Raw genomic sequence first — 18912 nt, 5'->3', positions numbered from 1 at the left:
TGAATACTGCAAATAGTGACTACTTCACAATGTTTCCTTATAGATAAACACATAAATTCTAGCCGGCGCCACGGCTCAACAGGCTAATCCTCCACCTTGCGGCGCCGGCACACCAGGTTCTAGTCCTGGTCGGGGTGCCGGATTCTATCCCGGTTGCCCCTCTTCCAGGCCAGCTCTCTGCTATGGCCCGGGAAGGCAGTGGAGGATGGCCCAAGTCCTTGGGCCCTGCACCCACATGGGAGACCGGGAGAAGCACCTGGCTCCTGGCTTCGGATCAGCGCAATGCGCCGGCCACAGCAGCCACTGGAGGGTGAACCAACGGCAAAAAGGAAGACCTTTCTCTCTGTCTCTCTCTTTCTCACTATCCACTCTGCCTGTCAAAAAAAAAAAAAAAAAAAAAAAAACCAAAAAACAAAAACAAAAACAAAACAAACAAAAAACACATAAATTCTAGAATCCTGTGCTAAATTGGTACATAACTTTTCTATGAAGAGAATTTGACTTTAATATTGATAAATGCCTGAGAAGCCACCAAAGTAGGTGTCTACTTTTAGTAGAATATGGAGGTACCTTGCCATTTTCTGATATTTTTTGCTTTCTTTGACTTGCTATTAGTTACTGGCCATTTAAATATGTGAGGCCATTCAGGGGATGTGATGAAGAGAAAGAAGGAATATTCTGTTTAGAGCTACGTTTTTAAGTATTTAAAATTCTTTTGATTAATATATACAAATGTATTATTACGTATATAAGAGTATAATAAGTGTAGATAAAAAAGTAGTGAAATTATGCTTTAAAATTATATATATGAAATGCATTTTACTATAATGTAGACTTTTTAAAAATATTTATTATATTTATTTGAAAGGCAGAGTTAGAGAGAGACATGTACACAGAGAGAGAAAGAGAGAGAAAGCTAGAGGGAGAGAAAGAGAGGTCTTTCATCCACTGTTTCACTTCCCAAATGGCTGCATTGACCAGATCTGGGCCAGGAGTCAGGAGCTGCTTCTTCATCTCTCACATGGATACAAGGCCAACACTTGGGCCATCCTCTGCTGCTTTCCCAGGAGCATCTGCTGAGAGCTGGGTTGGAAGTGGAACAGCTAGCTAGGAGTCAAACCTGGGGCAATGTGGGATGCTAGCATTGCAGGTCATGGCTTTCCCCGCTGTGCCACAATGCTGGTCCCAATGTAGTGAGGACTTTTAAGAAATTTCTGGAAAATTATTATATAATGTTATAATACATGTTGTTATAAATTATTATTGTATAAAATACTCTGTCTTCTAGAGTGATAGTATTGTAAGTTGTTTCCTTTTCTTACCCTTCTTAAGGGCATTCAAATATTAAAGCCTTCCTGAGTCATGGTGGCTTGAACAGCATTTTTGAAACTATGTACCATGGTGTGCCTGTAGTGGGAATCCCACTCTTTGGAGACCATTATGATACTATGACCCGGGTCCAGGCAAAAGGCATGGGGATATTGCTAGAGTGGAAGACAGTTACGGAAGGAGAGCTCTATGAAGCATTAGTGAAAGTGATCAATAATCCCAGGTAAGGTTTCAATTAATATCAAATATCTATGGTTATATCTGTCACCTATACCTATACAGTATATTGTCAGCACCCAGTTATTATCAACAAATTATTAATAAGTCAGTTATGGAAATATCCTTTGGATTCCCATGATAATGTATTTTCCGTGAACTGTGTAATTTGAAAAATAAAAATAGCAGTTATGTGGCCAGCTAGGTTATGATGACTCTGAGTAATTATCAGGATTTGCCACATTGAGGACAGAGAACATGTAATGGAAAAAATCATTAGATTTCTACAATGTGTCAAATTCTATGTCCATTTTAATTTAATACTCATAGCAATTATAAATCGCAGTTTTCATTATAGACATTATAAAGGACTTGAAACTCCAAGAGCTTTAGTAATTTGCCCCCATTCACACAACTATGGAGGTAAATTTGCAGCCAGGGCTGACTGCCCAGCTAGTGTCCTCTGTAGTCTGCAGTAAGGCAGCTGCTGGGCGGTCCTAGCACTGGGTATTCTTGACATGCTGAGATTTAGTTAGGTGAAAGGTGAATCAGAATTTTATTTTATTTTGTTTTTTAGATTCTTGATGGGTCCTGAGTTAATCCAGTTCATAAATGAATCTGAAACGCTGGAGAGCTGGCCTATGTAGTTTCAAAACAAAGCAGCAGTTTCTGCCATTTTTTTAAAAAGATTTATTTATTTATTTGAAAGGCAGAGCTACAGAAAGGCAGAGGCAGAGAGAGCAAGAGAGGGGTCTTCCATTTGCTGGTTCGCTCCCCAAATGGCCGTAACAGCAGGTGCTGCGCCAATCCGAAGCCAGGAGTTTCTTCCAGGTCTTCCACATGGGTGCAGGGGCCGAAGGACTTGGGCCATCTTCTGTGGCTTTCCCAAGCCACAGCATAGAGCTGGATCAGAAGTGGAGCAGCTGAGACTGAAACTGGCATCTGTATGGGATGCTGGTACTGCAGGCAGTGGCGCTACCCACTATGCCACTGCGATGGCTCCAGTTTCTGCCATTTTTAGATACGACGTTTATTATCCATTTCAATGACATTAAAGATTTGAAAACAGCAAGCTGCTTCTGTTTATCCCTGGAGGTTATGGCTTAATACAGGATTAAGAAACGCTGCTATATTCTAAAGAACAAACAATAATAACAAAAATGATTTTATATAAAACGATGCTGTTGGATTCAAATGAGGCTTAATGTTCTGCCTTTATGTGGGCTCAGAAGTGGTCTTCATGCTGTAGCCTTATGAAGGACTCTGTGTTGCAGGACTCTGGTTACAGCTCTGGCACTTGGAGCAAAACAACAATAGCAACAACAACAACAACAACACAACCCCCCCCCCCCCACACACACACACAGAGCTCATATAGTCTTTTTTAGGAAAGTTTTATAATGTATAGTTCTAAAGTAGAGTTTCTTGGGTGGTGTAGAATTGCACAGTTGCTGAAATCAGGCCCATGAAAAAGAAAAGAGCAAAAAATATGGTTATTTACAGGAAGCTAGTGTGACTGTGTTTTGTTAGGTATGAGACAGACTGAATCAAAGAGAGAACTTGTTTTAATCTTAGATCACACTGCTGTTAAATTCTAGCAACTGAATCTTGAAGTAAATGTGAATTTCAGAATTTTAAAAAAATTTATATAGTGAATAAATTCATGTTATTTCAAAAGTTTATATATGAAATACAGATTTGTTTGCATATCACCTTTGAAATATTTAACTGAAAGACTTTTGTATAGTTCACAGTTGAAAGAAATCTAAGTCGATATGAAAGTGACAGTGTTTTGTGTATGTCCTTTGCTAAAAGTAATTATGTAAACTGAAGTGACTTTCTTTGTTTCATATATATGATGATTTGCAACATTTAATACATATTAAATGCAATAATAATTGAAAAGGCTAATTTACTTCACTAGTATTGGGTCTAAGACATTTTAGTTTAAACTAAGTAAGCAATATTCTGAAGTATTATTTATTGTTATTATTTATTTTACTAATGAAAAATTAAACTATTACACATCTTCCCTTATTAATCTTGTGTACTTATTTAATGTTATCCTGTTGATTTTCTTGTGTGGGAGGATTCTTTGCACCCTAGAGATTTTAATTTTAAAACAATATATGGAAAAAGATGGGGAGTTGATCATGTTGACAAAGTTCACATCCAACCTTTGGTCACTTTTTAATAAAAGACACATTTTTTGTAAAATGTAATAGATAAGTTACATGAGCCCCTTACAAGGTAGTTCTTTTTACTATAAAAAGGAGGATTTTTAATAGATTACTTAGTGATTCTGAATGGCTTAAGTGAACATTTTAATGACTTCACTTTTTAATGACCATTCACTTTTTTTTTTTTTCACTTTGCAACTTCACTATTCTTAGTGGAAATAATTTTTTAATTGAAAGCAAAGACTATGCTGAAAGGAGAGTATCACTTAATACTAATTTCAAGGCTAGTTCCAGAAAAGAAAATAATTCCTCTTCAAAAATCTACCTTTTATGGCCCCAGTATTCCTTCCCAATTGATCCATGAGCCTGTGAACAGAAAACTGACACAAAATAGGATTTGCTAGGAAGCATCCAGCTTTAAACGTTTGCTTCTAGTTAAAAATGTCTGGTTGACGAATCTTCACTCTTCAGATAGGCTGAGGCAGAGAGTTAAGTACTTTTTACCCCCTGCCCCTTTTTTGGTAGATATGTAGATACATTTCCACAAATACACACATGCAAAAGTACTACAAAAAATTCATGGAAATGAAATTAAAAGTTTGACTTAATATATACTAAACTGATCTTCTGTATATAAAGAGAATTGAAAACGAATCTTGATGTGAATAGAAGGGGAGAGGGAGCGGGAAAGGGGAGGGTTGCGGGTGGGAGGGAAGTTATTGGCGGGGGAGCCATTGTAATTCATAAGCTGTACTTTGGAAATTTATATTCATTAAATAAAAGTTAAAAAAAAAGAAATTAAAAGTTTGATTCACCTTTTTTTTGAAATCATATACAGGAAGGGTTTTCAAAAAATTCATGAAAAATTTTTAAAAAATGATGCATTGATTTCAAAATATTTTTGCAATAAAAGAAAATTATTCTTTAATTCCATCTTCTGTGAACTTTTAAAAAATGATTTATTTATTTTTAAATGCAGACTTACAGAGAGAAAGGGAGAAACAGAGAGAGAGGGATTTTCCATTTACTGGTTCACTCCCCAAATGGCTGCAATGACTAGGGTTAGGCCAGACTGAAGCCAGGAGCCAGGAACCTGTTCTAGGTCTCCCACATGTGGGCAGAGGCTCAAGCACTTGGGCCATCTTCCTCTGCTTTCCCAGACCATTACTAGGGATCTGGATCGGACATGGGGCAGCCTGGATTCCAATGGATGCCCCTATGGGATGCCAGTGTTGTAGGCATAAGCTTTACCTGCTATGCCATTAGGCCGGCCCTTGTTCATGAACTTTTTGAACTCCTCATCTTACATAAAAATGGTATAGCTACCTCTTGAAATTATAGGTGATTTACTTTTTTTCCCAAAGAAACCTTTTGTTTAATGAGTACAAATTTCATAAGTGCAACTTTAAGAATATAGTGATTCTTCCTCCCTATACCCACCTGTCCACCCCGACTCCTGACTCCCACTCTCCCTTCTCCTCCCTTTCCCATTCCCAGTCCTATTCTCTATTAATATTCATTTTCAATTAACTTTATACAGAGAAGACCAACTGTATACTAAATAAAGATTTCAACAATTTGCACACACACACATTATAAAAAATTCTCTGAGAACAAGTTTTACAGTTAATTCTCACAATATAACTCATTAAGAACAGAGGTCCTATAATGGAGACTAAGTACACAGTGACTCCTGTTGTTAATTTAACAAGTTAACACTATGTATGACCTCAGTGACCACCTGAGGTTCTTGACATGAGCTGCCAAGGCTATGAAAGCATTTTGAGTCCACAGTCTCCTCAGTATTTAGACAAGGCCATAAGCAAAGTGGAAGTTCTCTCCTCTCTTCTTTGATGGCCCCTTTTTTCCACTGGGGTCTCACTCACAGAGATCCCTCATGTAGGACATTTTTTTTTTTTTTTTTTTTTTTTTACCACAGTATCTTGGCTTTCTATGCCTGAAATGCTCTCATGGGCTTTTCAGCTAGAAAAGAATGCCTTAAGGGCTGATTCTGAAGTAAGAGTGCTATATGGAGCAATGGCCATTCTATGAGTCTGCTATGTGGACTACTTCCCATGTTGAAACATTCTTTCCTTTTTGATTCTATCGTTATTACCAGACACTTGGTCTTATTTATAAGATCCCTTTAACTATGATCAATTTAACACTTAATGTGATCACTTTAACACTTAAGATGGCATTATTTCCACTCAACGTAAAGAGATTTGGAGTCCCATGACAAGGTTTTAGCTGTACCCTTAGAAGTAAGGCCATAGGAATGTATGTAGAACTATATAGCTCCTCCCTCTCTTATTCGCACTCTTATTTTTTACTGGGATCTATTTTAAATTGACTTTATACACATATGATTAATTTTATGTTAAGTAGAGTTCAACCAATGGTATTAAGAAGGAAAAAAAAAAAAAGAACTGTTCCTCTACAGTCAAGACAAGGTCTATTCAAGTCATTGCTTCTCAAAGTGTCAATTTCACTTCTACAGGTTTCCTTTTTGGTGCTCTGTTAGTTATCACAGATCAGGGAGAACATATGGTAGTTTTCTCTTTGGGAGTGGTGATTTACTTTTATCCTCAAGGACTTTTCTGATAAATAAAAGGGAACCTATAGGAGTTTCATATGAGGTGATCATTTATTCAGCCCTGAGGGAAGCGTTTCCTCATGGGGGAATCCTAAGGGGACGCCATTGTTTACCCTAGAAAGAGAGTCCTGATGACCTCTTATTACTTGGGTTTTGTACTTTTTACAGCTGGGTTTATTATTTAACAGTAACCTGGTCGTGAGGCATTGTTGAAAGAGAAAACATGCCTGTGGAAAATCACTTTCTTTCATCTTACGTGACCCTCTAGAAAGAAACCCGTAAGAAAAAGCCTTCACTTGATCTCTCCCTCAGTCCTAACACCCTGCTGTTCACACTTCTCAAATTTGTTCTCATCTGTTAGAGCTTAATGTTTAGGGCTAAAATCATAAAAAGAGTCATCCAATCAGCTCATAAATTCTGAGTAGACTTTTCACTAGTCACTGTATTCTCACTCCTGCCTCAAGTTTCTAGCTGCTTTCTGGATCTTTCCTTCCACTCCATCACAAACTGTCATGACTGTTCCCAGCACTCCTTGGGTTCTGTATCCATGTCCTGTTAATTGGCTCTACCATGTGAGCTATGCAAGCTGGAAACATTGTAATTACATTTGCATATGATGTCATGTATGGCTTCACAGGTTGGAGCATTTTTCAACATAATAAAGAATATGTGCATGCCACCATTTCCAATTAAAAGAAAATTAAATGTCACTGTTAAAAATGGAGGAACAAAATTCTGCATTTTTTTCTCCATTCTCTCTTTTACAATCTAATAACTACACTCCCCTTCCTGTTTGATACTACTGGATGAATAGTATTTAAAAGCTTATAGAGAGAAGGACTATGTGTGAGTAGTGAGTAAAGAGAGTAGAATTTGGGGTCTAAGTTTGAATCTGAATTTCAGCTTTGTAGTCATAGCCAGTTTATTGTAATGCTCTGATTTACATCTTCCTTGCCAGTATGAAATGTATAATATTGGGTAATAAATATAAAAAGATAATGTGTTTCAGGCACTTAACACAGTGCTTGGAACAGAGTAGGTGCTTGATAAAAGATCGTTGTTTTGATTTTCCCAGAGATAGAGAAATGCAGAACCGTGTGTATACTTGACCACCCTGTGTTTTGTCTCCACCCCGTAGCTACCGTCAGAGGGCCCGGAAGCTTTCAGAAATTCACAAGGATCAACCTGGTCACCCTGTTGATCGAACTGTCTACTGGATAGATTACATTCTCCGCCACAATGGAGCCCACCACCTGCGTGCCGCTGTCCATCAGATCTCCTTCTTTCAGTATTTTTTACTGGATGTTGCTGTTGTGTTTTTGATTGGTGCTGCCTTGTTTTACTTCCTGTTGTCCTGGGTGACAAAGTTTATCTACAGAAAAATCAAAAGTCTGTGGTCTAGAAATAAGCATAGCGCAGTTAATGGACATTTCCACAATGGAATCCTCAATGGCAAGTATAAAAGAAACGGCCATATTAAACATGAAAAGAAAGTGAAGTGATCCAACAGCCAGGGTGTTGGAATCAAATCTGTTGTCATTGAATTTTTACTGCTATAATTTAGTCTAACAGCTACTAAAAGGAAAACATCAGTAAAAACAATTTTAACAGTCCCTTATCAGATCTTACTAATGAAATTCTGTGGAATGATGATGGCTGTAAGAAGCACAAACCTAAAATGCAAAAAAAAAAAAAAAAAAGTGTTTTTTCCGAACACTGATGCAGAGAGTTTTGGCACTGAACCTTTTAGAAGCCTTAATTATTTAAATCAATTAAGTGATTGTGTCAGACCTTAGTTTTAAGTCTTTTTATCTGTGTGTGTCCCAGATAAGGAATGGTTTCCTTCCTCTAAGTAATATTTGTATGTGTGTGTGTGTGGGTGGGTGTAGGTATGGGTGTGGCTGTGTGTGTTTCTCTTAATAGAGAACATATATCCTGGCTGCTCATTACATTTGTTGAGGGTAAAACACATTCAGAAATGAAGTAAACACACAGGTTCCAGATGTGTCTCTTGCAGCATTTAATCTGTGTGAATTCAGAACACTAATGTGAAAGAACACTTTGCCCTCAAAAATGAATAGAGGAAGAAAATGAAGATATAGATGGTATAGTTTTTTGTACTTCTTGTTTGGTTCATTGTTTGTGTTTTCCTTTGCTTACAGACCATGAATACTTCTGTGGGGAAAACATGTAATAAGCAAATGTATGATTGCTTGTCACATTTTACTTTTGTTCTCCTCCCAGTAATTTTCCTCTAGAAGAATTTTAGGTTTTTTTTTTTTTCTATTCATTGTAATGAGAGCCATTATGTTAACTGTGTCATTAAGACAAAGCAAAAAGCTATGACTTTTGTTCAAAGTACTAAAAATTATCATTTATATGACATTTTAAAACCGGGCCATTATTTGTTTATATAACTATTTGATGGCTTTTCTATAATGTAACTTTTGAATGTTCAGGTGTTACATTTCCAAAGTTTTAACTCTAAAAAATCATCTCATCCCTGTGTTGTCTAAGCCACACAATCTATGTTACATAGGTGCCAACACTTTTACTGAAACATTCACAGTTCTCCATCTTGGTACCTGCTTTGTCTGGAGAGGTTTGAGATTCTGTTAGCAAATCAGACTTTACCGTGATACACAGGTGTGACAGAGAAATTGTACCACTTGTTCATGAGAATGAGTTTCTCTTACTGCCTCCCCCATGCCGCCCCCACCGCAGCAGCCTTTTCCAGTCATTGTGCTGACATGGAACAATGGCAGTATTCATATGAGAACAGGGACCCAAGGCACAGGCATCGCAAAATCAGGACCTCCCTGCTGAACCGTTCACTTGTTGGCAAGCATGGGTTTATTCCATGTCATTCTGTTTACTTAGCATTTGCACTACACATGTTGAGTGTATGCTTTATTTATTTGTAGTTTGAAATCCCATGTCTGACAGCTGAGAACAGAAAAATACAACATTTACCTGATATCATTCACTAATATGGAGGAGTTGTGAAAATTCTAGAATGTTATAAATCCTTGTCATACACTATGACATACAACTTCATTACACTCCCACCAGGAGCCTCTCCCTTATATCTAGAAATAATGTCACAGGTAGTTTTCTAATGTACAGTGCAGACAAATGTACTGCTCTCTGAATACTTGAAGAAATGGTATTATACATATAAGTCTGTTAGTTATACCTTTTCACAATCTTATCATACTGTTGACATTGAAAGGGAAAAAAAGACAGGCAATGAATGGTGGGATGGTAACAGGACTTAGAGTGTATGAATGAGTTGATTTTACTTTTTTGGAATTTGATGAATTTGACAGTAGGCACTGACTGGATGATTAAGCATAAGGTAATCTCCACTGTGATAAAAATTTAATAAACATGATTTAAAATAGAGAAATGTTGTTGGAATAAGATTTTATTTGACAATGTTATTTATATTTATATATATATATCCATCATAAACTTGTTTCTAAGACAGGTCTCACAACTTTTATTTGTATAAATGAGTGTGAAAACAATGTATTAAATGTGAGAATGTTTTTTATTCTTATTAAACAAGAGGATTTACCTAACAGGTACATCAACATGGATCTTAAAATTCTGTCCCAGAACTAAGAATGTTAACTGTAGGTATTTACAGATCACTGTTTTGTTTTTTTTTTTTTCTAGTAAGTTTATTGTTAGCCAGTTTTTGATAAATAGAATGATTTTAAATTTTCCACACTTGGGCTAGATTCTCTAATAAAGTAAAATTTTCAAGAAAGTATTTATTCATTTATTTTTCAGAAAGAATCTTTGCAATTATTTAAATATTTCTTTGGTTGGTGTCATCATGTCAGACAAAAATGAGAAGTAATACATTTTCCCTTTAGTTTTGGATGTCGAAGACTGAAGAGAGCTCATGTTTGGGTTAAAGCAATTGTTTAAAGTTGAAGTTCAGAAAAGATCTCTAAATATTCTATTCTCAAAGCCAGCTACTAAAATTCAGTGATTCCAGATTGACTGCTTTAAGAATACAAGAACCAAAATAAGTTGAAAAATAACTGTAAGATAATTTAATATGTTTTGTTGAAAATATAATTAATTGATTTTCATTCTTCTACATAATTCCACTGGTTTTTATATATCAAATCACATCAGAGAATGCTTATTTGCAGCTTATATAATTGAAAATAATTTGAAATAGAAGATATTTCAATCTTATGTTATGAAGTTTGAGAACAATAGGCACTGTCTTTTTGAAACATCTCCAAATTATAAATTAAAGAATTTCTTATCCTGCTTCTGAGATGGTGAGATTCTTAGCTAGCTTTTAAAGCCATAAATTTCATACAAAGATGCTATTGATCATTGGCAGACAGCAAAAACTTTTTTTCAGCAAGTCCTAGTTAGAAGTGCCTTAGAAGTCCCACACAATTAAAATATCCATATTGTCATTTTTCTACAAATCCTGCCAAATTTAACAGCTCTCCAATCACTTGCGTGTTTGAGTTGCTAAGTTGGGAGGACTAGCAGGAGATGAATGGCATGGGTGCTGATACTCGGTTTTTGTAATATGGAAACCAAAAAGATTCATTGTAATTACATCACTCATACCTTTACTTTTGGAATAATCAGGCATGATTTAAGAGAGCATTAATTTATAATGCAACCTTCACGATTTCTGATAATCTACCTAGTTTGTTAAACTACTGTTTTTTTTTAATACAGTAATATATAGTCCAAGTTCAGACTGGAAAATCAGAACTGTAGATAAAATTGTTATGAAATAATTAATAGTGTCTATCTACTCAAAGCAGCCCAGCACCAACATTAATCTAATTTACTGTAATATTTCAGGTATTACAGTACATTTTTTTATTAGCCATGGAAACTTGAAGTTCACACTGAATTTTATAGAATTCAAATTATTTCATTCTCATGTTTTTATCTATAATGTGTTCTAACATTTTCAAAATGTGATGTTATGGATGGGCATTGTGGGACAGAGAGCAGATTAAGCTGCCTCTTGGGACACATCTCATATTGGAATGCGTAGGATTCAGTCCTGCCTCTGCCTCTGCCTTCCATCTAGCTTCCTGGTAATGTGTCTGGGAGGCAGAAGATGAAGGTCCAAGTACTTGGGGTTCTTGCCACCCATGGGGGAGACCCAGATAGAGTTCCTGGCTCCTGGCCCCTGGCTTCAGCCTTTCTCAGTCCTGGCTACTGCAGGAATTTGGGGAATGAGCCAGTTGATGGGAGATCCCTTCTCCCCCACATGTCACTCTGCCTTTCAAATAAATACACTGAAAGAGTTAAGAGTTTTTAAATGGACATCTTTAATCCAAATAGATTTTGTTTTTAATTGAAGGATCTGTTGTTGTTTTACTTAGCAGAACACTGCACTGCAGTATCTAACGTGTTTGGAAGGATGAATTGTATATGTCCATGCTAATTTGATTTCCATCATACAACTTTGGCCAGTCTGTGTATTCCTCACTTTTAGCACAAAATGGGAACTTGAAGGATGCAAGTACATTAGGTAAATTGTATGTAATACTGCCTATCAAGTTAGTAGTACTGTGTGATGGGTGGGCTATGCCTTTCGTCCACCAATTGAAGGAACTGGCAGAGCCCAGAGATCTAGAAAAGGTCAAGTATATAATGTCTTGAAAATCAATTCTGCTTCTAGGCCTGAATATTCTCTTTAGGTATAACAAGAGGCTCAATGTATAAGTGAGAAGACAGTGCTGCAGTACTTAAAAATACCAATGTGAACAATTACTTTTTTCTGTTTTTTTTTTTTTTTTTTTTAAAGATAGAGTTAGACAGTAAGAGAGAGAGACAGAGAGAAAGGTCTTCCTTCTGTTGGTTCACCTCTCAAATGGCCTCTACGGCTGGAGCTATGCCGATCCGAAGCCAGGAGCCAGGTGTCTCCTGGTGTCCCATGAGGTTGCAGGGACCCAAGCACTTGGGCCATTCTGCACTGCCTTCCTGGGCCACAGCAGAGAGCTGGACTGGAAGAGGAGCAACTGGGACTAGAACCTGGTGCCCATATGGGATGCCAATGCTGCAGCCGGAGGATTAACCAAGTGAGCCACAGCACTGGCCCTGAACAGTTACTTTTGATCATAGAAAAAGCAAATACTAGTGCAATATGTGTAAGTGGTAAATATAAACTCTATTTTTATATATGAATATATTTATATGTGCATAGTTTTTAAATGTTATAATTCTCTAGAAATTAGATTTGAAAATATTAATACTTTCTTGATTTCTTGAGACAGTGGCAGAAATACAGACTAAGACTATTTCAGGAAACAAAAATTTATCTTAATGGAAGGAAGTTCAAAAGAAGTAGCAAGTCTTAGAATCTGTCAGATGTACTCTTTGCAACAGTTGATTAAATATTGGGAAAATAGAATGAAACTTACAGAATAAAATCAAGGCACGACTTTGAATACTCTTCTATTTCCATCTTATTCTGGAATAAAAACATTTTTAGATTTAGGAATTAAACTATATTTACAGTCTAGGGATAAACATTAACAATGAATTTAACTGATTGATGACATTTTCTCACTTGAGCTCTCAAAGAAGATGAAGATAAGGAAGAAATTTACCCAGTACCTCTGTAAATTTCATGAAACCAAGGGACTTGATGTGCAAGTTGTACCACTTTTGAAAGCACACTTAATTTTGAACATGAATCTATCTGAATCTGGGTTTTGTGTTATACTCTGTTTTCTTTATTTTTGTTATCCTTTTCGTAACTCCAAGCTTTTGGTTTCTTCTGCTGGGTTTTCTGTTACCTTCATTAGATGTTTTCTAAATTGCCCGCCATTTCCAAGTTTATGGTGTTTGTGCTGTATCTAAGAAATTTTTTAAAAAATTATGTTTAAAAATATTCTATTTGAAAAGCAGAGTAAGAGAGATCTTCTGTCTTCCAATTCACTTCCCAAATGCCCACAACAGCCAGGGCTAGGCCAGGCTGAAGCTAGGAGCCAAGAACTACTGAGGTGCCCCATGTGGGTGGCACAAACCCAAGTATTTGAGCCATCACTTGCTGCCTCCTGGGGTGTGTATCAGGAGAAAGTTCTGTAGCTAGGACTCCAAGGTAGAGATTGTGATATGGGTTGTAGATATCCTGAGTGTCTTAATAATTGTGGATTCAAACATTCTAAATTACATATTGCCAAACTAAGAGAACTTTGAATTCATCTGAAAGTGTTTTATCTGAGCCAACTGAATCCCATTTAAGGGGTATAAGGTCCATCAGAAATGATGAATGAGCACATTGTGCTCCCTGTGGCTATCAGGAGGAATGCTGTCACTGAGTGAGCATTCTGTTTCCTCAGGGCACCAAGTGACCCTCTGGATGTGGCACTACTTGAACTATTTGGGACATATTGGTGGTCTGTACATTGTCAAGCCACATATCTGCCTTCTTATCATCAACTTGGTCAGTTAAAATTCTTAGACAACTAGTTTGTACAAATGAAGACCTCATCTCTCCCCACTAGAAGCTTGCCTCATCCTTTCTTTATTGGTACTTCTAACAGGGTCCTTCTGCACCAGGAAATTCATTCTGCTTCTGATTCTCTAGCTCTCCTTTATTTAGTATCACTCATATCCCTGTTGTTAACAGAATACATTGAAACTGTAGCCAACTGTCTGTTAGAGAAAAGCCCAAGACAGATAGATGGCAGGCATTCAAAAAGTTATTGGAACCTGGGATTGCAGCATGATTATTCATTATGTGGCAAAGAATAAAAAGGTATGGGTTACAAAGGCAGAGAGTCTGGGAAGGAAGCAGCCAGTGGGATGGGTATTTGATCTGCTGTTGAGATGCCATGTCCAACATCATAGCACCTGGATTTGATTCCTGCCTCGGCTCTTGACTCTAGCTTCCAACTAATGCATATTGCCGGAGGCATCAGGTGATGGCTGAAGTAACTGGATTCCTGCCACTTGTGTGGGAGACCCGGATTGAGTTCTCAGCTCCCAGCTTAAGCCTAAGCCCCAGCCATTGCAGTCATCTGGGGACTGAAATAATGGATGAGATTCTCTCTCTCTCTCCTCTGCATATCAAATAAATACGTAAATAATTCAAGTTTCAGATCAAAACTGCCTCATAATGCCTATGATTTTCTTCACAGTGCATTTTTATTTCAATTGATGTATTTCAGAGAGGCTTATATGTACTACATAGGTAGGTCTTCCAACTCTGTAACCTGTTGGCATGGTAAGCCATCTTTTCTTTTGCACAAGAGAATGTGGGAAGAAGTACAATCAAGTAAAAGTATTTAAAGGACTTGAATATATGACCCAGATCTAGTGATTCAGCTTTCAGTATAAATGGATCCAGTCCCTTAGAGAGTAGCTTACTATTGTAGGAGCAGATGGAGTCAATTCATGTTTTTGCATATCAACATGGTGCAAAACAAATTCCTGCTGGTTATCACTGATTTTCTTGAATCAGAGATGATGGAACTTAATAATTTTAAATTCTCCAATGTTAATAAACTTAGCATTTGGTTACAAACTTAGCATTTAGTTTGTCTGTGCCAAGTGTGTCCATTTAACATTACCACATTTTAGATGCCAACTGAAGTATGTCTGCTGTCCCTCACACCACTGGTGAAGAAACTATTCCTAGATATTTATGATGAATGTTTTCAAGTTTGTTACACAATAGAGTCTATGAACTCTAAAAGAAAAGAATCAGATGAGGGAAATGTTTCAGTTTGAGAGCATATCTTATATTCTTGAAGATTTCATTTAATTTATTCAGTTTATATTGTTTCAATTCCTTATTTAAGTGAATAGAAGTCTTTTCATTTTCCTATTGCTTTATAAGACTCAAAGGTTCGCAGTGTTAAAAGTGTCACATGATAAAATCCTTTCAGCAAATATGAAAAGTCACCTGAGTAATATGCCTTTCCATACCCTGTAAGTAAATAAATGATCTGTTCATGCAATTAAACTTAGTGCTTACTAGTTTTGCTACACTAATTGTTAATGTGTATGGCATAGCATGTCATGTTTATTGACACTTTTTCAGTTTTCCTAAATTCCTTGCTTTTGGATTCTATTTGTAAACTAAAAGTTGTCAACTGTGAGTTGTGTGTTACTTCCTGGCTACAATATAGAGCATTGTTGAGGGCTACCTATTATCTGATGATTACCAGTGTGCCAGCCTTTGAAATCCAGTCCAAGTGCTCTTATTGGTTCAGTGTAGGAATATACCTTGTTGTTATCAGCATCAAACGGATCCAATTGCTCCTGTTTTGGTGTCTCTTTCCCTAGAAGTCTCTATTTCTTTGTAAGTTAAGTATCCATTTGCATTGCTGTCTACACCATAGAAAAAGATTTTAAGATCCATGGAAATAAAAAAGCTTTGTATATTTCTACTCAAAGTTTGAGTGTCATCCCAAGCACCCATGTCCTTTAGAATAGCATTTTTTTCCTCATGGGAATGATCTTTATGGTTCTCAAACATACCTAAGTAATTTTTGCCATTCACCTTGGCTTTTGGTGTATATCTCTTTACCAATTTAACATGTCTTAATCCTTCTTTCAACACCATCTACTTACATTCTGCTGCAAATCATTAGATAATTTAATATTTTATTTCTGTTACTTATGTTTTTATTGTTTTCTATTTGCCTCATTTATAGAATAAGTAGTGTGGTGGAATATTCTCCTTCACTTATAATCTATATTTATCAGAAATTTATCTCATAAAATTATAGCAAAAGATGTGTGTTTCGTTACGTTTTAATGGTCTTTTAATCCCAACTCCATGAATTGATGTTGCTTACTCACTTCCTACCCTCTAGCTTTCTCACATTTCTTAATTTTATTTACAAGATGCCCACTCATTTTATAATCAATTCCAAACATATACTTCATATTCCTAAGTTGGATTTCATCTGTAAAATTTATTTTAGTTTATATATCATCAAATATTTCTTCATTTTGGGCACCACCAAGTAGCATTTCTTAGTCAGTATTATGATCCTCTTGATCTCACTGCTCTAAGTACTGCCTTTCTTAAAACACAAACAAACATTGTTTTCTTTGTTTCTAAAGTGCCAGGCACTGTATGTGATAGTGTTGATTCAAGCATGAAGAAGCCATAGTCCCTGACATCAAGAGAACAAAACAACAAATAAGCAATTTCAATAGGCAATGGGATGTATATTGTAATGGAGGTCTGAACAATGTGCCATTGAAACACAGAAAAGTTTCCACACCATGGGAGTTATTTTAGTGGAATCAGAAATAATGAATAGAAGTTCCATAAGCCAAGAAGCAGATGAAGGACATTTGGGGAAGGGCTGGCCCTAGAGTGATAAGGGTTGAGTTACAGGAGACAGTGAGGAACACAGGAACCTGCAAGTAATTTGTTCTGACAAGTGTGTATTATGATGAAGTGACTACCATTCTGAGAACAAGATCTGTTTTCTTACCGGTTCCTGTTTTCTTTGGGCTCTTCAGTTTGTCACTGTGAGACACAATCTGCCTTGCATTAGCAATTCAGTAACTTCTCCCAAGATGCATTTATGTACTTGAGTGTTCAATACCTAGTCATGTGGCATAGCTCTCAAAACTACGGATGTCAAACTTTCTGTATACGGGTCATTTGATATAATGTTTAAGCATTTCATTTAAGCTAAATTGTAGATAACAGGAAAGCACTTCTAAGATTCTTTGTGTTTGGCTTAGGAAATGACCAATACAATATAGTTGTAACATGCACAACTTCTTAGCTGGTTTGAAGAAAAAGAAATGATTTTTTTGTTTTTCATCTTAAAACATGAAAGGCTATGTTCTGGTAATGAAAGATTCAGCAGAAATAACAATTAATAAACTAGCTTTTTACACAACTTAGTGTGGAAGAATGACTAGGAGTGCTAACAAGGTGATCCAGAACAATCATGATACACTAAAGATTATGATTAGGTGATAACGATTTAAATGGGAGTGCAAGGATTAGGACATAATGTTGCCTTAGATAAAGAAATTGCTAAAAAAAAAAAAAAAAGAAAAAGATTACTCTAGGTGTGAGTGACTATACAAGAAATGTTATAACTACCTTTCTGTCTCTCTCTGTCTAACTCTGCCTGTCAAAAAAAAAAAAAAAAAAAAAAAAAGAAATGTTACAACTGAGTGTTACGTAAGGGAACTTCAGAAAATCATTGAAAATGGAATTAAAAGACATAATGGGCATTTAAGAATTTATGCATAATTTTCTCATAGTACGCATTTATATACCTTTTTAAAAATCTCACATATTATAATTTTTAGAGATTTTGAATATAGCATACATTTTAATCAGCAGTTATTTCTATAATTTTGTTTTGCTTTAGCAGTTATTAGTCTTTATTAATCTCCATTTCACGAAATAATGTATTCAAAACATGAATCCCAGGTCCCAGAATCAGACCAACTGTGGCTTCTAAAACTTCCCAAACACGTGTAAGGAAAGGATAGGCGTGCTGAAGTTCAGTATGACGAGGACACTAAGCACAATAATGAAATACAGTAAATAAGGCAATCATGCATGGAATTTAACAATTGATTCAATAGCTGAATCTCAGAATCAGTATCTTGTCTCTGCCGTTGGGTGAAGAACACAGGATATAAAGTAATAAAATTAGGAAAAGTTTCAAGTCTGTGAGTAGAGCCCATGCAGAAAGATACCTTCTAACCCCTTTTCCTCAGATTGGATTTGGTAGTTCTAGTTCAATGGGCCTGTTACATCTTTGGAGCTTTTATCTCCTTCTTGGAGATAAAAGAAAATAAAACATATTTTCCTTGACCATGACTCATTTGAGGAGAAACTGGGAACAAAGAGACTGAGAAAGCAAACACCCTGAGTTCCCTTGTGTGAGAGCCTGATAATGTTACAATTAAAACTCCAAGCAATGATATTGATTTATTTGAATTATATTTATTTTCACATTAGGCTCAGAGGGTTAAAAACTTGAATCTAACTGTCTGATATGCTGCCAGATCTTGGAACTTAAGATAAAGAGAGCCAGCAGATGAAGTGGGAGAATTTGGAATGGTTTCATGGCTCTGCATTGAAAACTAAGTAAATGTCAACTCTAAAAGAACATTCCCTGTTGCTCCTCCCTCTAAGAATTTTGCTCAAGAGCTTTTGTTCAAGAAGATTCAAAAGCCCCTTCTGTCCAAATAGTGTAAACATTTTCTTCTGGAAAAAAAAGTAAAAAATACAAATTATTGTACGAAAGTAATTTTTAAATTAAAATATTCTTCTATACTTTAGACATCTTGACCTAATCACTGATAGAACATGCTCTGTTGTGAGTGACTTTTGAGCTCAGGATAGCAGCTACTTAGCTAAGATTTGTTGACAGTAACACTTTAATACACATTTCTGCTCTAGAAGTCTGGACTACAGGCCTTCAAATCCTTCCAAATATTGGGTAGGCCATTTGACAAAAATACTATCAGAGTTCCTTGGTGTTTTCACAGCCTTGACCAGTTCTTCCCTTCCTCTTCACTCATCACCTCCATACTAAATCTGGGGCTCCTGTTACCCAGAGTTTCTCTGCTTCTGAAAGTGTC

At 36.3% G+C, this 18912-nt stretch overlaps 1 protein-coding gene across 1 annotated transcript in view; it reads left to right on the top strand.

Moving 5' to 3' along the window:
- The window catches only part of UGT8 (UDP glycosyltransferase 8), a 78532-nt gene extending 70709 nt beyond the window's left edge, over window positions 1–7823 (top strand). The window contains exons 5-6 of the mRNA XM_062199114.1: window positions 1333–1552; window positions 7460–7823. Of these exons, the coding sequence (XP_062055098.1) occupies window positions 1333–1552; window positions 7460–7823 (584 nt within the window). The remainder of the gene's footprint in view (window positions 1–1332; window positions 1553–7459) is intronic.
- Window positions 7824–18912: the final 11089 nt, after the last annotated feature.

The sequence above is a fragment of the Lepus europaeus genome, chromosome 8, assembly GCF_033115175.1.
Source record: "Lepus europaeus isolate LE1 chromosome 8, mLepTim1.pri, whole genome shotgun sequence".
Taxonomy (NCBI): Eukaryota; Metazoa; Chordata; class Mammalia; order Lagomorpha; family Leporidae; genus Lepus; species Lepus europaeus.
Note: the sequence above shows the minus strand (reverse complement) of the source record. Positions and strands in the feature narration are given on the sequence as shown.